General features: G+C 36.7%; 1 protein-coding gene across 1 annotated transcript in view; it reads right to left on the reverse strand.

Annotated features, from left to right (window-relative positions):
- Positions 1-26,588, reverse strand: part of LOC107293326 (cytosolic phospholipase A2 epsilon-like) — a 36,903-nt gene that overhangs the window by 737 nt on the left and 9,578 nt on the right. Inside the window, exons 3-18 of the mRNA XM_029285374.1 lie at positions 25,667-25,798; positions 24,997-25,037; positions 24,072-24,114; positions 22,893-22,956; positions 22,135-22,298; positions 20,606-20,689; positions 19,197-19,234; positions 17,868-18,003; positions 14,363-14,499; positions 12,586-12,808; positions 11,573-11,687; positions 10,438-10,575; positions 9,914-10,021; positions 7,819-8,016; positions 4,675-4,841; positions 4,173-4,359 (exon numbers count right to left, since the gene is read on the reverse strand). Coding sequence (XP_029141207.1) covers positions 4,173-4,359; positions 4,675-4,841; positions 7,819-8,016; positions 9,914-10,021; positions 10,438-10,575; positions 11,573-11,687; positions 12,586-12,808; positions 14,363-14,499; positions 17,868-18,003; positions 19,197-19,234; positions 20,606-20,689; positions 22,135-22,298; positions 22,893-22,956; positions 24,072-24,114; positions 24,997-25,037; positions 25,667-25,798 — 1,975 coding nt within the window. The remainder of the gene's footprint in view (positions 1-4,172; positions 4,360-4,674; positions 4,842-7,818; positions 8,017-9,913; positions 10,022-10,437; positions 10,576-11,572; positions 11,688-12,585; positions 12,809-14,362; positions 14,500-17,867; positions 18,004-19,196; positions 19,235-20,605; positions 20,690-22,134; positions 22,299-22,892; positions 22,957-24,071; positions 24,115-24,996; positions 25,038-25,666; positions 25,799-26,588) is intronic.

The raw sequence follows: 26,588 nt of genomic DNA on the forward strand, positions 1-26,588 counted from the left end.
GACTGCGTTCCACACCTGCAGAAACAAAAAGAAGGAAGGACAATAGCAAACAGATTTAATACATAGTAGTAATCTAAAATTGTTCATTTTATGAAGCATTGAAAATAGGTTCTGAAGAAAGGAATGTTACATCTAACTCATATTTGCATCAACATATAATACAAGCTTCCTTAGTAAGAATGGTAAAGGAGGAGGAGAATGGAGCATCTGTCTTTGTTCCTAAATTGTTCCATACTGGTGAGAAAGAAAGGATGCCTATGGTAAGTAACATGAAATTATCTTAGTTGAAATCATCATAATTATATTTTATCTCTTTTTTTTTATCAGTACTAATAACACAGGAATTTAAACTTAAGCTTATTGAGATATGAGAGAAAGCTATTTAGGTTAAATCTAACATTAATGTTTTATTCTCAACCATGCACAGTCTTATTACAGATGACTTGCAGAAACAGAGGAGGAGAGGATGATAGCAAATAGATTTAATACATGTAGTAATCTAAAATTGTTCATTTTATGAAGCATTGAAAATACGTTCAGAAGAAAGGAATTCTGCATCTAATTCATCTTCTCTGGAATACTAGGCCCTAATGTTGTTAAGTTTTAGAGTTTGCTAAAAACTCATCCTATTGTCTTTTTCCAGTAAGAAATTTTCTCTAGTATTGAACTTTATTTTCATTTTATATTTGAACATAGATCTTTTTAACATTTATATTTAACTGTATTTTATTAATCTGGGTGAAATGTTAATATACCAGGGCAATTTGGAAATAAGCCTCCATTTGGTTATCAATGACAGACCCTCGCAGATACAGAATTTTTATTATACACATTAAAAAACTACATTACCTTACTTTTTGACATAATCGCCGTTCAAATTGAGGTACTTGTCATAATGTCTTACAATGTTTGAAATGGTCGAAATGGTCAAACCACGCTCCATGAACTTCACTAGCAGTACTCCTTTGGCATCCCAGAATACTGTTGCCATAACCTTTCTGGCAGACAATGCTTTTTTGGGTTATTATTATTATTATTATTATTATTATTATTATTATTATTATTATTATTATTATTATTATTATTATTATTATTATTATTATTATTATTATTATTATTATTATTATTATTATTATAAAGTTGGAAGGGACCTTGGAGGTCATCGAGTCCAACCACCTGCTCAGGCAGGGAACCCTACACCATTTCGGACAGATGGCTATCCAGTCTCTTAAAAATTTCCAGTGTTGGAGCATTCACCGCTTCTGGAGGCAGGTTGTTCCATTGGTTAATTGTTCTAACTGTCAGGAAGTTTCTCCTTAGTTCTAGGTTGCTTCTCTTCTTGATTAGTTTCCATCCGTTGCTTCTTGTCCTGCCCTCAGGCGCTTTGGAGAATAGCTTGACTCCCTCTTCTTTGTGGCAGCCCCTGAGATATTGGAACACTGCTATCATGTCCCCCCTCGTCTTTCTCTTCGTTAAACTAGACATACCCAATTCCAGCAACCGTTCCTCATATGTTTTAGCCTCCAGTCTCCTAATCATCTTTGTTGCTCTTCTCTGTACTCTTTCTAGAGTCTCAGCATCTTTCTTACATCAGGGTGACCAAAACTGGATGCAGTATTCCAAGTGTGGCCTTACCAAGGCATTGTAAAGTGGTATTAATACTTCACGTGATCTTGATTCTATCCCTCTGTTAATGCAGCCCAGCACTGAGTTGGCTTTTTTGGCAGCTGCAGCACACTGTTGGTTCATATTTAAGTGATTGTCCACTAGGACTCCAAGATCCCTCTCACAGTTACTACTATTGAGCAAGGTACCCCCTATACTATACCTGTACATTTGGTTTTTCTTGCCTAAATGTAGAACCTTACTTTTTTCACCATTGAATTTCATTTTGTTACATAGCACCCAGTGTTCAAGTCTGTCCAGGTCCTCCTGTATCTCAAGCCTGTCTTCTGGAGTGTTGGCTATTCCTGCCAGCTTGGTGTCATCCGCAAATTTGATGAGTTCCCCATCTATCCCCTCTTCCAAATTGTTGATGAAGATGTTAAAGAGGCTAGAACAGAGCCCTGGGGCACCCCACTACATACTTCCCTCCATGTAGATGCAGTTCCATTGAGGACCACATGTTGAGTACGGCCAGTCAGCCAGTTACGAATCCATCTGGTGGTGATGCTGTCTAACCCACTTTTTTCTATCTTATCAAGTAGTAGGTTGTGATCTACTTTATCAAATGCCTTACTGAAGTCCAAGTAAATTATATCCACAGCATTCCTCTGATCCACTAATTTTGTCACTTGGTCAAAGAATGCAATAAGGTTTGTCTGGCATGATCTGTTTTTGACAAACCCGTGTTGGCTTTTAGTAGTGATTTTGTTTGCCTCTAAGTGTTCGCTGATTCGTTGTTTGATTATCTTTTCCAGAATCTTCCCAGGTATTGAGGTCAGGCTGATAGGTCTGTAGTTTCCTGGATCCATTTTTTTTACTTTTTTGAAGATGGGAACTACATCAGCTCTTTTCCAGTTCTCTGGTAGTTCCCCTGTGCTCCAAGATCTTTGAAAAATATAGTTCATTGGTTCTGAGATCACATCTGCCAGTTCCTTGAGAACCTTGGGGTGTAATCCATCTGGTCCTGGTGATTTGAACTCGTCTAGGCTGGACAGGTGCTCACTTATTATTTTCTTGCCTATCTTGACTGGTGTTTCTAATCTGTTTTTTATGGCACTATTTTTGATATGTTGGTCTGTTTTTTCCCTTTGTGTAAAGACAGATGCAAAAAACGAGTTAAATAGTTCTGCTTTCTCTCTATTGCTTGTCACCTTCTTGCCACTTTCACCCACTAATGGACCAATCATTTCCTTCACTTTTTTCTTGTTTTTTACATGTTGAAAGAAGCTTTTTTGTTATTTTTTGACTTTGGTTGCAAGCTTTAGTTCATTATGAGCCTTAGCTTTCCTCACTTCATCTTTGCAGGCTCAGGCTATTTGTTGATATTCTGATTTAGTTATGTGCCCCTCTTTCCACTTTCTATACTTGTCCTTTTTATCTTTCAATTTATTAGAGAGTTCTTTATGCAGCCATGCTGGTTTCTTTTGAGAGCTGTTATTTTTCCTCTTTGTTGGTATTGTGCTAGACTGGGCTTCTATTATCTCGCTTTTCAGATAATGAGTTGTTTCTTGAGTTGTTTTCCCCTGGAGGATTCTCATCCATGGAATCCTTCCCAAGCCCTCCCTAAGTTTATTGAAATTAGCTCTCTTGAAGTCCAAGACTCAAGGTTTCTTTGGTAAGTGCATATGATACCAAACCATTGATTGTTGTTTGCTTTTGGAGTTCACGTACGACAACCAGGTCTCATTGCCAGTCACAATTCTGTTAAGAAATTGTTCTCCTTCCTCGGCATAATGCATGAGAAAGTCCAAAGCATACCCCATTTGGTGTGTTTTGTGCTCCTCAGAAAGGAATTTTGGTACCCAACAAGCATAGAACTTGTGGTATCCCAAATTTTCTGTCATTACCTCATACAAAACAGTCCAAGAAATTTGGGGAAAGTATAAAGAAAGTGCAGATATCATGAACCGATGCACTTCAGGACCTTTTTGTCGATTTCCTGCATGAGTTCATTGCTGACTAGAGATGGGCAACCACTTCTTGCCTCATCGTGCATGTCAGTTCGTCCATCTTTAAACATGCAACACCATTGACATGTGACACCTTCACTCATCATGTTTGGTCCATAAACATTACAGTTTTCACTGAATCACAGCTTTCAAAAGGTTTTCACACACAGGAATTGTATTACTGCACACACTTCACATTTGGCAGGATTTTCTATGGCAGGGTTCATTTTCAATTGTTCTAATGGACGAGTCAACTGCAACACAACCTTCTCCTTTCACTCCTCACTGCCTACTGAACTACTGCACACGGCGCCATAAAACAGGCGTTGCTATCTCTGCCTATTTCTCGCACATGCTCAAACAGAGGTTTATTTCTGAATTGCCCTTGTATATTGCTAGTCCATGTGTGATATGCCAAACGCTAAATAAATACATTCATTTTATACCATTGCTTAAAAATTACTTTTTTAAGGGTGCACATACATAAGAAACATATATAGGAAATAAGATCAGCAAGTAGGAAAATAAAGAGGTCCCCAAGTAATCTTTGTAACTTACCAGGTGACTTGTATTTTTGGAAGGTGTCACACACCAGTGGAAAATACAGCAATATAGGAGCCTTTGGACTCTCTGCATCATCAAAGAGATAACATTCCTTGAGATGCTTCCTGTCTTCTTCTGTCAGAACAGTCTTAGGGAATGGGATGCCCTGCTCATGATAGTACCTTGTGCTTAAGTCCAGTGGCTAAAGCATTAAACACAAGAGTAATCAAGACCCAAGAGATATAAATACATCTTTGATTTCACAAAGGCTAGACACTCTGAAGAAACTATGGACAGGCATCTGTCAGGAATACCATAGGCACATCATATCTGGCAGAAATACAAAACACAGAATAACAGAGTTGGAAGGGTCCTTGGAAGTCTTCCTAGCACTACTGTTTTATGAGAGGCGGAGAGAAGGACTTTCAAATAATCTTTAAATAATTTTCTCATAACATTTAAAAGTGAAACCTGAATGAAGAGGCCAGTGGCTAAAGAGAATAAAGAAATTTCTCACCAATGTCTGTGATCCTCCACTGTAATTTAAATGTATAATAATGTCCACTTGTCTTTCTGGCCTTAAAAGAGGTGGGCAGCTTGTGTTGATAAAGAAAGCTGTGTCTACAAGCTCTAAATATTCTTCAGAGTCAATCAGGTGACTGGGGTTACAATCCAGTACAGTATCTGAAAGAAAATATCCATATTTACAATATCCAACATTGTAAAGTGATCTTTGGCTCTCTTGGCCTGTTTTTCTTTTTAAATCATTGTTCACTACTCTATTAGCTATGCTGTTAGGGCTTCCAACAACATTTGGAGATTCACAGGTTTTCAATCCCTGTTGTAAAAGAAGTTTATAAATAATGAAAGCAAAGAGAATGCAAATAATCCTCAGTAAAGTTTTACTTGTAAAGAATTTGGGGGAAATGATCTGAGCAAGTGGAGGGTTTTTTTAGTCAAAAGGTTAAAATATAGTTTTAAATGATTATAAGTAAAGACTGAAATCTAGCTTGTGATGCACTATGGTCAGTGTTGTCAGAAGGGATGACTATGAAAGTATTGGGAAAGAAATATCATCTTTCCCTCAATATTTACATAAAAAGCCTCTTGGCTAGAGCTGACTTCTTCCACAGCTTCAATTTTAAACCTGAGAAATTAGAAACTGGCTAGGGGTAAAAGAGCAGTTTGGCTGCACTGCAATCTCTCAGTTAAAAAGTAAAAGAGATGCACATTCTTCAAAGTATGAGTTAACAAACTATATTTCAAAACCACAAACAAGTTGGGATGGAGAATGGAAATTTTCAAAGCATCAAATATGACTCTCAAAACAAATTCAGCAATCTCTATATACCTCTCATTCATAGAATACTCTAATGACTTAATCCAGAAATATATTATGTCAGGGATGGCAATGTGAGAAAAGATGATAAATTAATATCCTGGCGATTGAAAAGTTCCTGGTGGATGAGCTCCAGGACAAGAATAAAGGCTTGAAAGAAAAAACCTCTGGTCCCAATGACCAACTCAGATTGAATCCTGCAATATTATCCATGACACATATATTTGCCTTCATTCATGACAAATTAAGCAATCTTCCAATAACTAATGAAGCAATGCAGTTATAATTCCCCATACAAAATCCATATTTTTTATTTCTTCATATTTTGCTTCTTTTCACCATTGGACATGAAAAAACAATTATACAGTATTGCAGTTTCTGGAAAATCTAATCATCAAAATAATTTATCTTATTATGTGCTGCTTAATTTATTCTGGGTACAAAAATGAGAAACAGCAATTGAAGAAACCATATAAAATGACTATCAAACAGTATTTTAATAAGTAGTGTAATATATAATTTTTAAGATTAATTTTAATAGGTATTAATGTTCTCAAAACCAAACAATTTACACATGTGTATGAGCTAAAGCAATTCTAAGATGTCATTGGATGCTAGGAGACTATTTTATTCCAATTGCCATCAAATTGCCTGCAATATCAATCACATAACTGGGCTGCAATTCTGTCCAATTTGGCGCTCTTCAAAAAATGCAACCAGATATTTAAAGAACTCTTTTGTTAAAGCCTAGATGTGCCCCTAATGAAGATTTGAGACTACAAACCAGTCTATTCAGAATGAAAGCTAGAGTTCAGCTAGGCATTTTATTTACTTGGATAAAAATAAAGATAAACAGGCTACAGCTGGATTGTTTTCATCACTTGAGTATTAAAATGTAAAGAAGTAAAACAGCATAATAAGTAGTCTGCACTTCTATAGCTTCTTGTTCAAGCATCTATTTATCTTAGAATTTGAAACAGCTAAATATATTATCAGGGAGATCATTTCAGATATAGAATTTCAGGAAAAACTAAATTAAATTTTAGAAATTTATCAAATTCTCGTTTCTCATTTCTCTTCAGATCATATAGATCTTTTGCCCTTTTGTAAACTCAAGGAGTTCCAGAAAAACTTCCTCTTGTGAGCATATGGTCCAGTCAAAGTCCAGACTTCAACCCAATTGAAATGCTCTGGCAGGACCTGAAGACAACTGTGCATAAACAAATGCCCACAGACCTCAATGAACTGAAGCAATGCTGTAAAGAAGAAAAGGCCAAAATTCCTCCACAATGATTACCTCAAGTTATTGCTGTTAAAGTGGTTCTATAAGCTGTTGAATTTAATTATTCACACATGGCTCCTCCATTTTGGCATTCTTTGTGTAAAATAAATGATGACATAGTGTAATATGTCCTGTGTTGTTGTTCATCTGAGATTGTATTGACCTAATTTTAAGAACTACTAAGGACGAGATTATTTTTCTATGTCCTGATACATAAAACCATGGAACTCAAAGAGAGTGTACTTTCTTTTTGGCATGACTGTATAACAGCCCAATCCCTCAATTGTTGTACCATGTGAATCAGGCAAGATTGAGTCAATTTTACATGACAATTTTATTGCAACTCTCAATGAAGATAAACCAGTCTTTACTTTAAAATTGCTGAGTGACTGAGATAACCCTAGATAATCAAACATACACAATATATAGTATCAAAGTCAGGGGGGGCGGAAGATACCTAAAAGATATTGCAGCCTTATACTTCCCTATCAGGATTGGTTTAAAATGTTTTTGATAATTTTAGAATTAAAACTTTTAAGTGTAAGTAATATTGTTAATATAGTGGTTAATATGACTTCAAACTTTATATTGATGGCATTGTTATTTGTTATGCATTCATGTGTTTCTTGACCATGTTTTTGAAATTTGGAATTTAGTATCAAGAATTATGGATTTTTCACATATGGGAATTGGCTAAAAGAATGATCACTTAGCTCTTGAAAGAGAATTTATAACTGATTTCCAGCAATAGATTATTCATATTCTTATTGATCAACATATGACTTAAGATTTTTTTTTCAGTGGGGAAAAAAGAAACCAAGAGAAAAAGAAAAAATAAAAAGCAAATAATACTGTCAAACAATATAGTCACACTTTTTTAAAAGTTATTCCACTTTTAATTTCTTTTTGCAGAGGTCTGTTTTCTACAATCTCCCGGTCTATATATTATTGTGGTGGTGGTGCAGAATCATGAGAAATAATCAGTATGAACAGAATGAGAAAGGTAAAGAGAGAAAATAAAGAAATTTTGTCTATATTACCTTTCCACATAGAAAACCCGTTGTTCTCCAAGTATTTATTGTTCAGCTGCAGACCTTTCAAAAAATTGGGAAAGCATGCAACAACTGGACGCAGGGTTATAACATCTCTAATCACATCTGACACAGAACCATTAGGGATGAAAAGTCGTGTTGGCTGCACATATGGTCTCTTAGGTAACCGAGGGGGAATATCTTCTTCTGTAAAACAGAGAAAGCTTTATTTAGATTCATCATTCAAACAACCCATTCAGAGAGGCAATGCATTTGGTGAGAGAGAAGTTCCCCGAGGATGGGGGCTCCAGCAGGAATCCAAAAGCATGGAAAATGGAACCTCTGGTCCCGATGACCAACCCAGATTGGATCCTGCAACAACCAGTTGTATTCTTGAAAGGGTCAAAACAAGACAGTTTAAGAGGTTATCTGCAGTTTGCCAAGATAAATGTCAGATAAAATTGAATGGTACTTAAAAGAGCAAATTCAGCAACTGCCATTTTACCAAATTTTGATTTTGTAGAAAAATAAATTTCACAATATTCTTACTTTTCTCCTTTGGATGGGCCTTCTAGTATACTGACCATACAGTCTCTTAACCCTAGTCCAATACTTTAGCACACTGCTGCCATGTCTGTATTACATTTGCCAGGCAAGAGGTATAGAAGTTCAGGCCCTGGCTGGAATTGGCCTTTAATAAATGTCCCATAGATCATATTCCTCAAAGTTCTGCACTGGCCCAGGACAAAATTACGTTATAGTTCTTTTTTAATTGGAAACATGGAATTCAGTCCATCTAGAGCAAGGCTTTTCAACCAGTGGTATGGGTACCACCTGTGGTACATTGGCACCTGGCAGGTGGTATGTGACCATCCTAGAAAATGGTAGTGGGGGAGGGGAATGAGCTGAACCGGTGGCAGCACTGCACAAGCCTGAGCGAGAGATGGCTGGAGCTGTGGGCTGTCAGGGCTCAGCGGAAATGCCAGGATCAGCACTTCTTCGGGGCTGTCAGGGCTCAATGGAAGTGCCAGGATCAGCGCTAGGCTCCAGCTGGAGCTCGGCGTTGATCCTGGTGCTTCTGAGCCCAGAAGAAGTGGCGATCAGCTGGAATGTTGCAGCATCTCCAGGGTCTTGTGATTTACATTCAGATGCTTGGCAACTGATTCATATTTATGACGGTCACAGTCTCCCAGGATCATGTGAAGTGACCAAAACCTGCTGCAACCACCCAGCAGACGGGGGGAATAAAAACCAAACACCTCCCACCCCACCCCCACTGCCAATCCTCAACAGAAATGCTCACAACAATGAAAACCTCGGACAGGAGGAAGAGCGCCGCCAGGTGGACAGGCAGGTGTCTTGCTCGGCACTTTTTTCAGTCCCATTGTAACTTCAAACAGTCACTAAGCAAACTGTTGTAAGTCGAGGACTACCAGTACTTCATCACTTTTTTTTTGTTTATTTGTTTTTTGGTCATCAGGTTTTTGACACCTTGCTAAGCGACTGGTGGTACTCGGTTATTGCCATATCCTAAAAGTGGTACAATGAGTGAAAAGGTTGAAAAGCCCTGATCTAGAGAAGGGTTCTCCAAAGTGGTCAGTATTGAACCCCAAGAGTTGATAGGTCTATCCAAGGGATCAATAAATATTTGGGGTTTATACAGGAGTCAAAAAATAATGGAATGTTGATTGGAGTCAATTCATCTTTGCGGGTATCTCTTCCTTGTCCTGAAGGTGAGGTGCCTAGCAACAAGGCAATGTTAACCAGAGTCAGCTACCAATGAGAGTGGCCTTGAATTGTTAGTAGTAGTTAAAGTAGATTAATTAAATTGTTTTCTATAATAAAAGTTTGGGAGTTGATGAACAATTTGAGTCAATGAATTGAAGAGTTTGAGGACCCTGATCTAAAATTATTTTGAATACATTGCTTGCTTTAAATTATGAATGGTTTTCTCTTGATTTTAAAAATCATGTTGTTTCATTGTTGTTTTGACTTTAGTTTTCGGGGGGGGGGTTATGTTTTGTTATGTATTGTATATGTTTTTAATGGATGTGCATATCACTCAAGGGCAAATTAATCAAAAGAGAAATAACAGTCTACTGACCGATTTCATACATTCTAGGTCTTGTCCACTTATGCCAGAAATCTTCTGAATGTTCTGCTAAATATAAGGCATCAAGAAGATTCTGGGAATAGATATTACTCCACATGCCTGGGAAACAAAGAATATTTAACAAGAACTTAGTAGACCTTTCAGTACATGCTATTCCCATTACCTAAGATGGAAATCATAGCAAAAAGAATAGAAGCTATTCATATGCCCTTTTTTTCTACAGTATATGTTCCTATACTAGAGAGATATTTTTTTAATATTTGTTGGCCTGGACCTCCTGCTAGAGGTTTCAAAACCATCTCCCCTTAAAACGTATATAGATATTAGCTATTAAGAGTTATAGTAGCTACTGTAGGAGGTTTTGTACTGCTTCCCACTGCTCAATAATTAATATAAAAAACCTACATAAGCAATTTGTGTTAATATGTATATCGAAAATGTATAAAAATTGGATACATAGTACATTCTTGCCATATGAAAGTCAAGAATCTAATTTATTTGTTTAGCTAAATTACCTTGCATAAAACAAAGCCGAGATTCTGGAATCTTCTTCATCAAGTGACCCATGTAGAACTTACTTCCAAAATCCTCTGCATTAATAAATGCTCCATATTTCAAGAAGCCCACTTCATAGGGTGTGAATTCCACCCATTCTGCAGATATAGCACAAATACACAGAGACATAAACACAGAGAGCCACATGTGTATATACAAACTAATAATCAGCAAACTTAAAAATTTGGTTATGTATACTGTAGAGAAAAATTACAGTTATATAACATAAGATCACACAGATACAATTCCTTTTCGGGCTATGACTGCTGATAATTTGAAAAAAAAGTCAGTTCAGTAAGAAATAAACAGTCACAAAAGTATATTCATACAGAATGTACTTGTTCCCCTCTCTAGCCTGGATTCTAAACCAGATTTCCATGATGCAGGGGTCTATACAAAATTCAGCCCAAGGCTTTGCCATTATTTTATACCATGTATAAGGATTAAATTGCCTCCACTGGTCTAGGCTTTACTGTATGCTATTCATTCATCAATGTATCAGATCAATTATTTTTCAATGTTCTCCAACCCATCTAAGTAAACGGTATTATCTGTAATTTTCCAGCAAAACTCACTACAATCTGTCATAATTGGATAATCTGTCTTAAATTCAATGTTTAAATTATTCTTGACATTCTGAGGATCTAGCCAATTTGATATATACTGTAGTTTGAACATGCATTCAGATTAAGATGCACAGATTTGCAAATTATTTTCTCAAGAGTTACCAAAATGATTAATTCGGGCTACACTCGGTAAGCATGTTTTAATTTTGTCTTCATTAGCACAACTAACAAAGCTTATTAACACCACTCAATAGATAATGTTTTATGTTAAATTTTGATATAAAAGCTATGGGCTTATATTTATGCATGTTATTTTTGTGATTTCCCAAATCAAATTAGTCTGAGAAGGTAAGAGCCCTTGGGTGATCTTGTCTGGCTAAGCAGTATCATACCCAGATGAGAGACAGATACCAGGGAATACTGTAGGTGTAGGCTAGAGTAGATCACTATGATTTTTCCTTTTTGGTCAATAAACTTTATGGGCATTTAGCCTTCAAATTAAAGTCATATTTTGAAAATAGTATCTTACCTTTAAAATCTAAAGTGCTATATCTTTTCCTGACATTAAGAGAAAGGTAGATAGGAAGAGGGTTTTGACCTAGATTTATTGCCTGTCGTTGATCTGAGAGCTTATGGGGATCTGGCTGTGCAAGAAAAACAAATGTTAGTAGAAAAGGAAAAGACAGAAAAAAAAAATATTGCTGTCATTTGTATCCAATTTTTTTCAAGATCATACTTGTATTTGGAAATAATCATCCAAATCCTGAAATACTGTGATCAGAAATTCAGATAAGCATATATAAGGTATAAGATCTTCTGCTTGAGCAGGGGGTGGACTAGAAGACCTCCAAGGTCCCTTCCAGCTCTATTCTGATTGATTAATATAAATTAGCATATTATAATGGACACTTTACAATGAATGGGAGAGATGGGCAGCAAACAAATTTAACAAATAAATAAAAAATTTAAAAATGAAACTTGGTAATAAGTTTCTGAAGATCATCTCTAAAGCCATTTGTGCTCAATCATCTCAACAGATATTTCTTGATTTCAGGATACAGATATGAGTTAAAAATAAGAAAGCAGCAAAGCTGAGCTCATGCTTATTCCATTATATCCAAAAATAAGTTTTAGTAATAATTGTGTGATCTATCATTTCACTAGGTTGGTAAGGCAATATTGTGCATGTATTTTTTTAAAAATGTTTTAATATGAGAATACAATGTTGATTAGTACTTCCTGGTGTAATTCTGTTTTCACAAAACATCATAGGTTTATCTTCTGTGAAATAGGACTCTTCTTGAATTTACGGAGGCTCCAGATAACTATTCAAGTCTTCTTAGCTAATCTGTGACAGATATTTGCTACTAGGTGATAGTAGATGGTGTGGAATGGACAAACAAACCAGTATATAAGCAATTCATATTTTGTCTATTTTTGAGGCAGATAATTTGTATAATTAAAGAAACAGTAGCAAGGACCATTCCCTGTATTTTTCTATAATTTATATTATCTTTAAAGGAAAACATGTGAATATAGTACCTCGTCATGAAACATGGATTCAAGTATTAGTCCCCAGAGATCTACAAATGATAGCTTGTGACCTTCATCATATCTGTTCGATATTTCCTTCTCATAATATTTCAAGTGGTCTCCACTAAAACAGCACAGTTTATTCTTCATCACTTGTTTCCGAACATCAGTGATCACACCTTCTAGATTCTTCTGTGACCAATATGGATCTCTATATAAATTTATCATACTCCTAAGAAAAGGAATTTGAATTGTAAGCCACCCAGAGTTATTTACTGTGATGGGCAGCTATAAAAATCAATCAAACAAATAAATAAAAACCAGCTTTTATGTTTCGATTAACTAGTAATTTTGAATAAACAGATATAAGAGGTCCTTGGTGCTCTTTGAGTGTCAGGTTTTGAAGCACGGTTTTGCTGGTGCAACAAATTCTGCTACTCAGCTTGCCAATGAACTCGGGGGGAGGGGAAGGGATTGGAATGCAGTCTTCAAAGATGAAAAAGCCAGAAAAAGCCAGACTCAAGGACAGTACACCAGGCATCTGGCTAGACCCAGAGACACTTTCTCATAACAATATTTTTCTACTTGATTGGGCAATGTGACCTAACCAAGAGGGAGGAGGGAGAATTCAATGCTTTTACTATATGGGTTTGGGAGGGATCTTGCCAGAGCTGGTTTTGCTTTCATTTGTGCCAAAGTGATGTACTCAATAAAGTTTTACATTAAGAGATCAAAATGTCCCAAAAATGTCTACTTGGTTGGGTTCGTCAGTCGGAACCTTGACATTGAGCTTAATTGTTTTCTTGCAGACATTTCATTAACCAAACTAGGTAACATCATCAACACATAATGATGTCTGCAAGAAAATAATCAAGCTCACAAAGCACCAAGGACCCTCATCTCAACCCTGAGCTACAAATATTTTTCTCTATGGGCAAACAAACAGAGCCATTTACCAACTTATCTCTACCTTCATCATGTTGGTCTGTACAATTCTATCAAGTGGCCCAGAGAATATTATCACATACTGACTAAATATTAAATATCCAGGAAAGGAAAGTAATGCTCAGCACTTTACATGAACACATATAGGGTGTAAAATTATGGAGAGCGGCCAGGAAGAGAAGGGGAAGATTACAGCAGTGAGCACAAAGAAAACCCTGGCATCTCTGAAAAAACTGGCAATGGGAATTGTCATGAGCTGACCAGAAAGGAAAATTTTATATGTATAGATTCTTTCATAATTATTTCAATTTTCCCATCACATTAACCTAAACTGTTGCCTGTTAATAAGCAGAATGCAGCATGCCAAAAAAGGACAGTTAGAGGGGTTCAAGTATTTGTTTAAGGTATTTGGATAAAATGCTACAAATTTTCCTTTATTAAAACTTCTGTGTAACAAGGAATGCAAGGGAATGACTTCCCAAATTAGATTTATAGAAGAAGAAAAAATTCAGATTGGTTTGTTTTTTAATTGACTGCAGCTTTTGATTGCATTAGCAAAATAATCATGTCCATTTCATGGGAAAGAATTCTGTACTAATTCAGGATGGAAGAAAAAAAAATAAGGAAGGACAGGAAAATATAACATTAGAGCACCATTCGTAATTTTGTCTAGTTTTTGTTCATTACTTTATTTAATTATAGGCCAAGGGACTACAGATTTCCCCAGGAGTGCATATTTGAGGAGAAAATATTTAACCTTTAATTCTCCATGATGATCCAAATGAAAATTCTCTCCCTGGTACCCACATTCTCTCAGTAATGTTGTTCATGGCTTCCTTACCACGTTGTGCCAGATAAACCAGTGATGTATGAAATACATTGCAAGAGATTGAGCTTCTGGAGACCTAATAGGCTCCCATACATGGCTGTCATTGATCTTACTCCCCCGGCTGTAGTCATCAGAGCCACTACTGGAACCTGAATAAATACAGGTATAAATACAATTAAATGCTTCGGTTCCCAAGTAAAAATCATGTTTGAATAAAAGAGGCAGACGTATATATAACACACTATGAGCTAACTGAAATGAAACTAGGATTATTAAACATATTATTGTGCAAAATGGCATCATTTCCACAAGAAATGTTTCTTTTTAAAAAAAATAGGTAGATGTTAATGGCCCTTGTCCCAGAATAATGCAAGCAAGCTTAAAGGAAAATATATGGAAAAATCCACAAACTTCAAGTATAATATCTAGAGACCTTATCAAGCAATTTTCTAGTTCCCAGCATTGGTGTACGACAGCACACTAAGTGTCTATGGAGATTCTCAGACATCCAGGTCATAGTTAGCCCAAAGATGTTTTTTCATGAGACAACTGGATTTTCTTGTTTTTCTCTGAAGACATTTTGCTTCTCATCCAAGAAGCTCCTTCAGCTCTGAAGAAACAAGAAAGTCCAGTTGCACTTTTGGGAGCATGCTGAGTTTTACATGAGATCAGTACTTTATATACATGGCTCACAAACTCAAACATTGCAATAGGTTTTCACAGTGCTTTTTTTGTAAAAAAAAAAAAAAAAAAAAAGGTGCCAGAACTCACACATGTCATACAACCAACCCGCCTTGCCTACCCTACAAAGTTCCATCCAAAAAAGGTGCCGGAACTCTGTTCTGGGCATTCTATGACAAAAAAAAATCCCTGGGTTTTCACTAAATCATCCCTGAAAACTCTTGGGAAGCTAAATCTATTTTTTAAAACATTATGTCAAACAGCTATTCACTAATAAACCCCTAGGACCTGCCCTACTGAGAAATAATCACAGCTACTACAATAATTGGATTAGAGACTCTTTGCTCAGTGTATTCCACTCCAGTAAGAATGAGCAGAAATAGAGAAAACAACCACATCACTATCACTCAGCCTTTCCATGTTAATGATAAATCACTATACGGTGGCAGAAAGACACCAGACACTAGTGTAGAAACTCTCAACCATCTCTAAATTCCATTAAATGCTTTTACCCTGTCCATTGCTCAAGACTTTCCTTATTCCAACTTCCAATTGGGAGACTATTTTGTCTAGTGGTTAAGGCATCAAACTAAAAACTGGGAGACTATGAGCTCTAGTCCCATTTTAGCTGGGTGTCCTTGGGCCAGTCACTCTCTCTCAGCCCAACTCACCTCACATGGCACCGCCTTGAGTTCTTTATAAAAAATAATAATAAAGGCAGGATATAAATAAAATGAAAAAATATTAGTCTTGGTTTTATTACTGTAAACAGGCTCATATCTATTCAAGCTTCTAATAAAGTCTAAGATCTTTTGGTGCCTATAATCTAGCGCATTTCAATTTTTTTTAATATAATGTAGCTTTTGCTCTTTTCAGACAAATTGATAAAATTCATTCAGGCCCAGTGACAAAACAAAGTATTTAAGGCCACCAGGATCACGATGAATCTAATCTCTAGGGCAAGCATAGGCAACCTTGGCTCTTTTATGACTCGTGGACTTCAACTCCCAGAATTCCTGAGCTGGCCATGCTGGCTCAGGAATTCTGGGAGTTGAAGTTCACGAGTCATAAAAGAGCCAAGGTTGCCTACCCCTGCTCTAGGGGAATGATGTTCCAAACAGTAGATGTCATGACAGAAAAGGCATGACATCTTGAGCATGTCAGATTGCACTCCATAATAAATGGGGAATAGAGCATGACTCTCCTACTAGATCTAATGGGAAAAGTGGACTTAATCATGCAGAGGCAGTCCCTCAAATAACCTGGTCCAATGCCAGGAATAGTTTTATAGGTTACAACCAGCATCTGGAACTGAACCAGAAATAAAGGAGCATGTATGGATCAAGAGTAATTGCCTACATTTTATACTTCCTGTAGCTTCCAGAAGCTCTTCCAGGGAATCCCCATGTATTATCACTCTTTTACTTTTACTGTTACTTTAATTTTTTGGCTTTATTTCTTGTATTGGATTACTTTTAAATGGGAGAAATGGGTTAATTTTAAATATAAACACACTCTAGCTTGGCAATATCCTTTTTGAGGGTTGAACAACAAACCTTACTGTGCATGGATAAAATAATTTATTTACATATTATGTGTATTTTTAAAATATAAACCACACCTAAAATTGGTGAAGAAAGATAGGATTTCTACTATAGACACATGAGATAATATATATATAAAAAACTCCTTTCCTGGAAATAAGAACTCAGTAATAAAATTTAAAACTAACCATATTTCAGAGTATAAACATTGGACGCTATCTAACAAAATGAAATTCAATGGTGAAAAAAGTAAGGTTCTACATTTAGGCAAGAAAAACCAAATGCACAGGTATAGCATAGGTCAGTGGTGGCGAACCTATGGCACGGGTGCCAGAGGCGGCACTTAGAGCCCTCTCTGTGGGCACGCGCGCCGTCGCCCCAGTCCTAGGCCTTCAGCTGGGTTTTATAAAACCTTTTTGCTTTAGGCCTCCGCCGCCGTGTGCAAAAAAAAAAAGGTTCAATCAATCAGTTAATTTCAACCTCGCGGGGAAAAAAAGATCTTGCAAAGTTGGAATTGATTGATTGAACTTTTTAGTCCCACCCAGTCTGCCATTACCACCACAGCCATGCTCACCCAATGGGCCACACCCACCCGGCACCCGACGATGCATAAGTGGGTTTTGGGTTGCAGTTTGGGCACTCGGTCTCTAAAAGGTTCGCCATCACTGGCATAGGTGGTACCTGGCTCAATAGTAGTAAATGTCAGAGGAATCTTGGAGTCCTAGTGGACAATCACTTAAATATGAGCCAGCAGTGTGCAGCAGCTGCCAAAAAAGCCAACACAATTCTAGGCTGCATCAACAGAGGCACAGAATCAAGATTATATGAAGTGTTAATACCACTTTATAATGCCTTAGTAAAGCCACACTTACATCCAGTTTTGGTCACTACGATGTAAAAAAGATGTTGAGACTCTAGAAAGAGTACAGAGAAGAGCAACAAAGATGATCAGGGAACTGGAGGCTAAAACATAAAGAACGGTTGCTGGGATTGGGTATGTCTATTTTAATAAAAGAAGGATTAGGGGTGACGTGATAGCACTGTTTCAATATCTCAGGGGTTGCCACAAAGAAGAGGGAGTCAAGCTATTCTCCAAAGGTGTCAGTATACAGTATATGTATGCGTCTCTTGTGCGTTAGTATGTGTGTGTGTGTGTGTGTGTGTGTGTGTGTGTGTGTATGTATGTATGTATATGTATGTATGTATGTGTATGTGTGTATGTGTATATGGCCGCCTTACCCATCACCACCACTTTCTTTGCTTCTCTTATGTTGCTCTGCGACAGGTCATACCTCATTCTCCTGCAGTTCTCCTTCTAGCCGAAGAACATTTTTCAAAGCAGCAGCAACATATTTCTTGCGCTGACAGATGAAATCCTGTTCCTCTGGACAGAGATCAAAGCCCAAACGCATATCTAGGCTTTTCTGGCTAGATAATAGAAACTCATATCATAATGCACGCTAATGAAAGCATCGTGATTTGAACACATTCACAATTTGTGCAAGCTGTTTACCAGCATAATTTGTAAGCATCAAAGGGGGAGAATATTTGACTCTAGCACATTCACAATTTGTGTAAGTTGTGTAGCTGTCTATCAAGATAACTTGTAAGTGTGAAAAGAGAAAATATTTGGCTCTACTGTGAATGTTTGCCTGCAATTGTGTAATACTCTTTGTTGGATTCATTTGCATGTTAAATTGCTCCAGGTAGAAAACATAAATATTTCTTTCTCCTTCTTCCATGTATCTCCACAGTTACAATCTTTGGCTTCCTTGTGATTAAATATGCTCTGTGAATGCTAAAAAATGGCAAATTTTGGTTAGTATGTAGCAGAATTTGGAATTAATAAACATAGTTTCAGAATTCCAATTAGAATTAATCAGAAGCGTCAGCCACCTAGCAGTCAGAAAGCAAAGAGATACAACATAGAGCTGCATGGAGCATGGCTATGAAGAAATTATATTCATAGTAATACCTGAAATGGCTTAACATGTGCAATTAACTTGAAATTTTATTTTGTATTTTGTAGGTGACCAATATTTCAAATTTCATTATTGCTATTTAAAAAAGAGAAATGAAAGACTTTCTAGACCACACTAAATCATTATGACTATAAAAGTATAACTCTACAAATATCACTGAGTTTAAATTACAGACATAAAGAAATCATAATCAGAGACGATTTCTTAATTGTCAAATTTAAGAAGAGATTGGACAACCATTTGCCTGAAATGGTATAGGGTTTCCTGCTTGAACAGGGGGTTGGACTAGAAGACCTCCAAGGTCCCTTCCAACTCTGTTATTCTGTTATTCTGTTCTGTTATTCTGACAATGTGTGGAATTATACCAAATTCTGAATATTGGTAAATGTTTATTTCAGCTCTGATTTAAAACAAGTTGAGAGTTTTTTTGGGGGTTGTTTTTTTGACACTTCACCATTCCTAACCCTGCATTCCTGGCTAAACATGGAAGAAGTGCAGAATGAGAATTAGATGTTTATTTATCTCTTTGGTGGGCAAGATGGGAAAAGGTCAAACTAATTGATCTGGTTTCTAAAAGGTGTCAAAACTGAACTATTAAATTACCAGAAATCATTTTAAAAATAAGAAATAAATGGTTACCAGTTTGCTTTTGTCACAAAGACCTCATATGCTTTATCCTAAAAGAAAAAAGGAATGCACTTAGCAATGAATGATTCTAAATCATATTTAATATTTATATCATTTCAAAAGTATGGTTTGCTCTCTTGCTTTCTTAGTCTACTTGAAAATAAAAAAAACAAAATATTTATTGGATGATTCTACGAATTGGTTAGCAAGCTCCTCAAATTGCTACATATACATCTGCACAGGATGATTCCACTCTTAGGAAAACAGCATTTTTTTTTCAAATTAAATATTTAGAGAATAAAATAATGTTAGTTGATCTACCTTCCTATAAAATTGGTTTCTGAATGGGGAAAATATTTTTACTAAATCTAACATAAAATTTGCATCTAGATTGTATTTATATGCTATATTTCATTGTCAGATATATTTTGTATATAACATTGTACAGAAATTCTTAAAGCAAATTGTCTCTTTGGAGGGAAGAAACCAGCCAGATAGCTGCTAAGTATTCTAGGAAACTGGAACTTAATGTTAAATGTTAAAACAACTATGTTAAAAAGTGAGTTTTCCAAAAAGAAAAACCAATTGCTTCCAAGTATCATGATATGATTTGCATGCTAAATGTTATGATAGCCGTTCCATGTGCTTAAGCTACAAACTTAACCCAATTATATAGAAAAAAAATTAAATAGCAAAAGGAACATAGGTGTGAAAATGCTTCTTTCAGCAGTAGCAGATTGAGCCAGTCTTGTGCTGATGAATCATGACTGTTCTAAATCCTCAGTCTCAAACACTGAAATCATCTGCTGTATTCTAGGCCAGTGGTTCTCAACCTTTTTAATGCCGCAACCCCAACCGGTCATAAGTCGAGGACTAAACCGGTCGTAAGTCGAGGACTAAACCGGTTGTAAGTCGAGGACTACCCAACCGGTCGTAAGTCGAGGACTTTCCCTGCCCGGGAGCGCCACGCATGCGTGGTTCCGCCCCCTGCGCCGGCCGAGGCATAGCTGGCAGCGGCAGAGACAGAGCAGGCCGACCACCAGCTGGCCCAGCCCAAGGGAGGTAAGGCACCCGCCGGAAAAGAGGAAAAAAATGGCAGACAAAAAAATGGCGGACAGCCTTGCTTGGCGACCCCCATGAAATGGTCGATCGACCCCAAATGGGGTCCCGACCCACAGGTTGAGAACCACTGTTCTAGGCAATAACTGGATAGAAAATTCCTTCACCAGAAATAAAATACCACTACTGGAATGCTAGGCTCACTTGGGTAGGAATAAACTCACGCAACATTTTCTGAATGACTTTTCAGAAGATGCAGAGAGGTTCACATTGAGAGTATGATTATATATATTTATATTATCTGTTGGACATAGGGAAGCAGTACAGAAAACTAAATGGACATTGTTCACAAAAGGACTCACATTTGCTACTTGTACTCTCTCTCCCAAAGGAACCCGACACAAAGGCAAGGTAAAGGAGAATGATTTCTCAGAATGTGAGGGACACTAAAGCAGGAAAAAAAGCAAATAATCAAAAGACATGTTTTTGAAATAACAGCATTCCAGGCAGTATTCACCATAACAGTGGCTGTGATGAATATCTAGTAATGGACATAAAGTGAAATGGAACAACTTTTCTATGGGGGGATGAAATAATTGATTTTAATTAGACATAGAAGGCCCCAACTAGACAGATGTCATTAAGATTATGGCTATCATATCTTGGCTGCAGAATTCTGAGAGAGCACTGGGGGTGGCAAGTAGAAATAAGAAACTCCAATACAGGTAGCCCTCGACTTGCGACCATATCTGAGCACAAAATTTCTGCTGCTAAGCAAGACAATGGTTAAGTGAATTCTGCCCCATTTTATTATCTTTCTTTCCACAGTTGTTAAATAAATTGTTGCACTTGCTAAGTTAGTAACACAGTTGTAAGTGAAATTGGCTTCCACATTGACTTTGTTTGTCAAAAGGTCACAAAAGTTGATCACATGACCCCAGGACACTGCAACCATCATAAATATGAATCAGTTGCCAAGCATCCAAATTTTGATCACATGACCATGGGGATGCTGCAAACAGTCATAAGTGTGAAAAATAGCCATAAGTTACTTTTTGCAGAGTCGTCGTAACTTTGAATGTTCACTAAATGAATGGTTGTAAGGTGAGGATCATCTATACTTTGTTGTTATCTCATGGCCATTTATAATTTAGCAGCCCAGATACAGTAGTAACAATAAATAAATTGTACTAAAAGGCATTTTAAAAAAGGAATATTAGATGGGTGGGTGGATGGATTGGTAGTTGGGAGGAGGGAGGGAGCGAGAGATTACATGACCAGTGAAACTGACATTTATTATATCTTTATCTTAATCACACACAAACATAGCTAGACTGGGGGCTTATTATATTTTGCACTGATTGATGGACAAGCACCTAGAATGAGAGGATAAAAGTCTAGCAGAGTTGGGCCCACACCTCATTTCTGTTTCTTTGCTATTTCCTGCAATGAAAGCTAACATTTTTGGAACTGCAGCTAAAATGTAGGGAACTGTTACTTTTTCACCTAAAGATGGATGAGTTCTTTGAAGTATGAAAAAGTGATCTGGAAGAGAAACTTCCAGCAAATAGGAGTAGCTGGAAAGGGAAGCCCATCAGTATTTTTGGACATGAACGTTATTATTCTATCTTTCCTTTTGTTCTTTTCCGGGACCACTATCATCAACTTTTCTTAACTATAACTTCTAACTTTCTGCTTGATCTGCCTTTCCAGAAAAAAATTCAGATTCCTATGATGCTCAGTGGCAAATGCAAAAATAAATTAATTAAGCAATAGACTTATTGCAGTCTTTTAATTTGGATACAAAGTAGCATTTATACTTTATAGATGCAGAAATACGGAAGTTAGTTATATGAAGTACATTTGTCCCCGGATATCAGTAAAAACTCACACAAATGGAATGTTTCTTCAATAATTCCACCTCTAGTTTGGGATTACAATACTTGGCATAGTTGAAAGTTGTGTGATTTGGCGGGGGATTTCTGGAACTTGAATCCAATAAAATATTCTGTGTATCTTCGTAAGATCCTCTCAGTGTACACGCAAAGTTTTGCTCTGAGTGCAAAGTAGAAAACACAAAGAAAACTTCAGAATGATCGGTCTTGAAGCCTGTATTTATTGATAATCTTTTCATCCGTCCCTTTCTTCAGGATGCCTAGGGTAGGTTGCAGTACATTATTTCATTTTACCCTCAAAATGTAGGTCAGGACAGAGTGATTTTCTCAGATCTCCTCCTTGAACTTCATAGCTAAGTGGGGTCTGGAGCTCACTTGTCTATAATTCAAGACTATTCCACCTTTTAAATTGCTCATCTCTTTTTACAAGTTAATGAGATGTTATGCACGGACAGGAATACTCATTTCATATCCACACCTGTACATCAGCACACAAGTGAGTTGGTTGTTAGGATTAGTTGCCCTAAAGTAGAGTGGTCTGAGTGATATAGGAGTTTTGATACATGGTCTCAGGGTCTCACCCATTTGAGAGAAGTAGGGAATTAGAGGTCCATTCATGAAACATATATGTATTTCCTATTCTCATGAAACTAGCATGTTTTTGGATATATCATCTTTTATTATTCTAAAATAGTTTCACACCCATATTATAGCCAATGAAGAAAAATACAATATATCCTAATAGAAATCTTACTTTTTCTTTTTTTCTTCCTTCCTCTGTGATTCACTTCTACTTTTAGGCAGCAAAGTTCCCGAGACTACAAGGGAAAAGACAATTATACACACCTCCAACTATTCAAGAGATGAAAACAGGGTATGATTATCACTATGTATTAATTTACACTTCATGATCAGTACAAATGATTGTCAGACTTTCTTTGGCATTAATATCACATAATGATAATTAAGCTGCTTTGTCCTGTCCCCCTTTTCAAAAGCTACAAAAATAGGTTTGTGCATTGTTTAAATGAATTTCAAATGTAGTTACATACACCTAGGTGGATGGAGAAAAAAAATGTGTATATATATGCTCTCCCTCTTCACTGACATCTGGTTGAAAGGAAATATGTTATTCCAATCACACAAAGATTTTTGAGCCATGGATATTTCCACTAACAGGAAATGAAAAAGCTGTTTTCAAGTGATTGCTACTTTTTCCTGTAGCTTCTTACAATAATTTCTGAACTGCTGTGTAGGATCCAATTGTTATAAAATATTAAAATTGCCCTCTTCTCCTCCTAGCAAAGTTATCTGTTGCATCAAAACTATGCTGTGCACTGAATGGTCCAGTCAATCAACACTGGAAGAAGTTCTGAAGAATGGAAACTAGAAATTAAAAGACAATTAAAAAATCAAATGACAGAATAAGTTGAACCATTTATCAGCAGGTTTCATCCTAATAAAACTTTCATAATCATCAGCCAACATGGTCAAAGTTCTTGGTGCTTGAGAAATATGAAATTTAAAAGCAGACACGCCAACAGATTGACTTTAAGAGTCATTATTTCAGAGTCATATTTTATTAAGCAATTCATGCATTTATTTATTCAAAATATCCTATCCTCTAGCATCTGGAGTTATGGAAAATGTTTCAAGTGCAAAATAGTTGTTTCCATTTCAAAATGCGTTATTCCAGTCATTCTTGAAGTATTCCAAACTTTAAAAAGTCTTATTTGGAACACTTGCTTTCAATTTCAAACAAAGCAGTTTTGTTTCAGAATGATCAAAGCTACTCATTGCAAACTTGAAACAACTTTTTCAAATCTAACTGGAATGTTCAGAGTTTGAGAAGTTTCCAGTTTGAACCATTTTACACATGAATCTTCTCAGGCTACAGAAATTGTAAGTATAAGTACAAAAGCAACGAACGTACCAAGAGTACTCCATTACTTATAAGGTTTTCTGGCATATCTGATCTAGAGGAGAGAAAAAAAGTGAGCAAAATTATAATTGGTTTCACTCAATTCTCGCTCACTTACTAAAATGTTTTTTTCTGAATATTTAGAATCATTTCCAGATTCCAAACATATTAGATGGTATAGGTCACTGATGGTGAACCTTTTAGAGACCGAGTGCCCAAAAACTGGCCCCACCCCACTCCACTCCCTGCCCCGCCCCCACCCCGCCTCCCCGCAGGGCCACTCACCGCCTCCAGGGCCTGCCACAGATCACCCAGACAGCCCAGCAGCACCATGGAGGCCACGCCCTCTGTCCGCACCCCACAGCATCAATTGTGCATGATGGGGCGTGAGGCCAGATTCTTATCAATGCTGCCTGGCTGCCATGTTCTTGGCTGCGCTGCTCCGCATGGGCCATGCTCGGGGGTGACTCTCCTCCAGGGGGGCTGCTGGTGAGGAAGGGGTCATGGGGGGAGGCAAGGCTGGGGCAATGGCACATGTGCCCACAGAGAGGGCTCTGAGTGCCGCCTCTGGCACACATGCCATAGGTTCGCCACCACTGGTATAGGTTCTCCTGCTTGAGCAGGGGGCTGGACTAGAAGACCTCCAAGGTCCCTTCCAGCTCTATTCTATTCTATTCTATTCTATTCTATTCTATTCTATTCTATTCTATTCTATTCTATTCTATTCTATTCTATTCTATTCAAGCATTTAAAACACTTATCAATACTCTGATATATAAAAATTACAGTGTGGGAAAGGTTTTACCATTTTGAAAAAAGAATTATACTAAGACATTTGCAAATGTAGTAAAATTAACTACAATTCATACTATATGGTATTAAAGCTAATAATTGTACATTGTAACTCAACTATTAGATTTATTCAACTTTTACTCACATATGTTCCAAATAGAATTCCACATCTAGCAGTTCATTTTTCTAAAATTGAAATCAAATGTTTGAAATATTAGCTTCTTCATATGCTTACCGGAATTTCAATTTCTGGCAGCAACTTCACCTTTATACTATCTCATCCATGCTATTTATGTTGTTCAAAATCAAATCTTTGTATATTTGAGGACAACATTTAGCTAATCAGTATTTTTATGGTGAAACATTCCGAATACCCATTAGAACATTATTTCTTGTTGTGGGGAATCTACCTCTGTGAAAATGCTCAGTTTGGTCTGTTCTGAGAGAAATAGAACATTCCTAAAACCAGATCTTTCCAACTTGAACCAACCTGCACATTTTTATAAGAAGTCAAGGGTCCATATTTGCCACATTTCTTTCTATATTAAAAGAGTTGTGTTGGAGATTCCACATCTGCTTGAAATGATTACTGTGAAATGAGGGTATAATTGCCCAATAGCAATTATTTCAGGTGTATGTTTCTAAATGAAACAACTTTTGAAAAATTACTCTGTGTAATAGTCAGTCAAAGGCAATAGTGAATAAAAGTGAAATAATACAGTGCAATGAACAATTAAATATAAACCCCATTTCAGAAAACTTACATTTATTGGTACAGTAACCACCCATTCTGAATATCTAATTGCATTTCTCACCTCTTTGTTCAATTCAAAATGCTTGCAAACTCTTTCTTCAAGCTGAAGATTTGCTATATCAAAAGTAACTGTGCAGAGTTCCTCATCACTGAATGGGCTGTCTTCATCACAGATTGTTATTTCAAGTATATTCTAGGGAATAGAAGGGTAGGATTGTTTTTTTTTTTTAAATAAATAAATAAATACAAAGGAGATGGTATGTAAAGTGTTTTAACCACCACCAGCAGGAGCAGCAGCAGTATAGGGCAATTCAGACAAGCATTAAAGGTTGAAAGTTTGAATTTTCATAATTAATTGCTTTTAGACAGAAAAGTCAAAACTCTCATTCTCATGCTGTCTGTTTCACAGACTTTCATTCATAAATATTAAATATATTTGGTTAAATATCCATTTTTTTCTCTATATTATCTTAACATATAAATCAGGGGCAGAGCTACTTTAGGATGTCATTGTAATATGTGGAAGCAAGCAAGGACCGTCTTGTCCAGGTCTTGGCAGCGATCCACATATTTGGGGCTGGAGAGCATGCAGAGAACATATTGCTTGAGAGAAAAATTTTCCACAAAGGGTTGTCATAGATAGATATAAGCCGCTAAAAAGCACAGGTTTACCATGATGCTTTTATGCAGCACACACACACACACAACACATAAACTCTCTTTTTGGGGGGAGGTCTGTTTTTTGGTACACTTCCAAACACAGCAGTGGAAAGCAGCACCTCACTGTTTTTGTTTTTATTTTTTTGTTTTTTTATTTCCTAAGAAAGCTGGTGGAGCTGTTTTTGTATCTCAAAGGCATTATTGGAAATTGTGATACTAAAAGTTAGCACTTTACAAGTTAGTACTTTACAGAGACAGAGTCTGGCAGGCACCAAAGAAAGTATCTATAGGGACTGATGACAATGTATGCTCCAGGTCAGTTC

Source organism: Protobothrops mucrosquamatus, unplaced genomic scaffold (genome assembly GCF_001527695.2).
Source record: "Protobothrops mucrosquamatus isolate PMUCROS unplaced genomic scaffold, P.Mucros_1.0 scaffold1586, whole genome shotgun sequence".
Taxonomy (NCBI): domain Eukaryota; kingdom Metazoa; phylum Chordata; class Lepidosauria; order Squamata; family Viperidae; genus Protobothrops; species Protobothrops mucrosquamatus.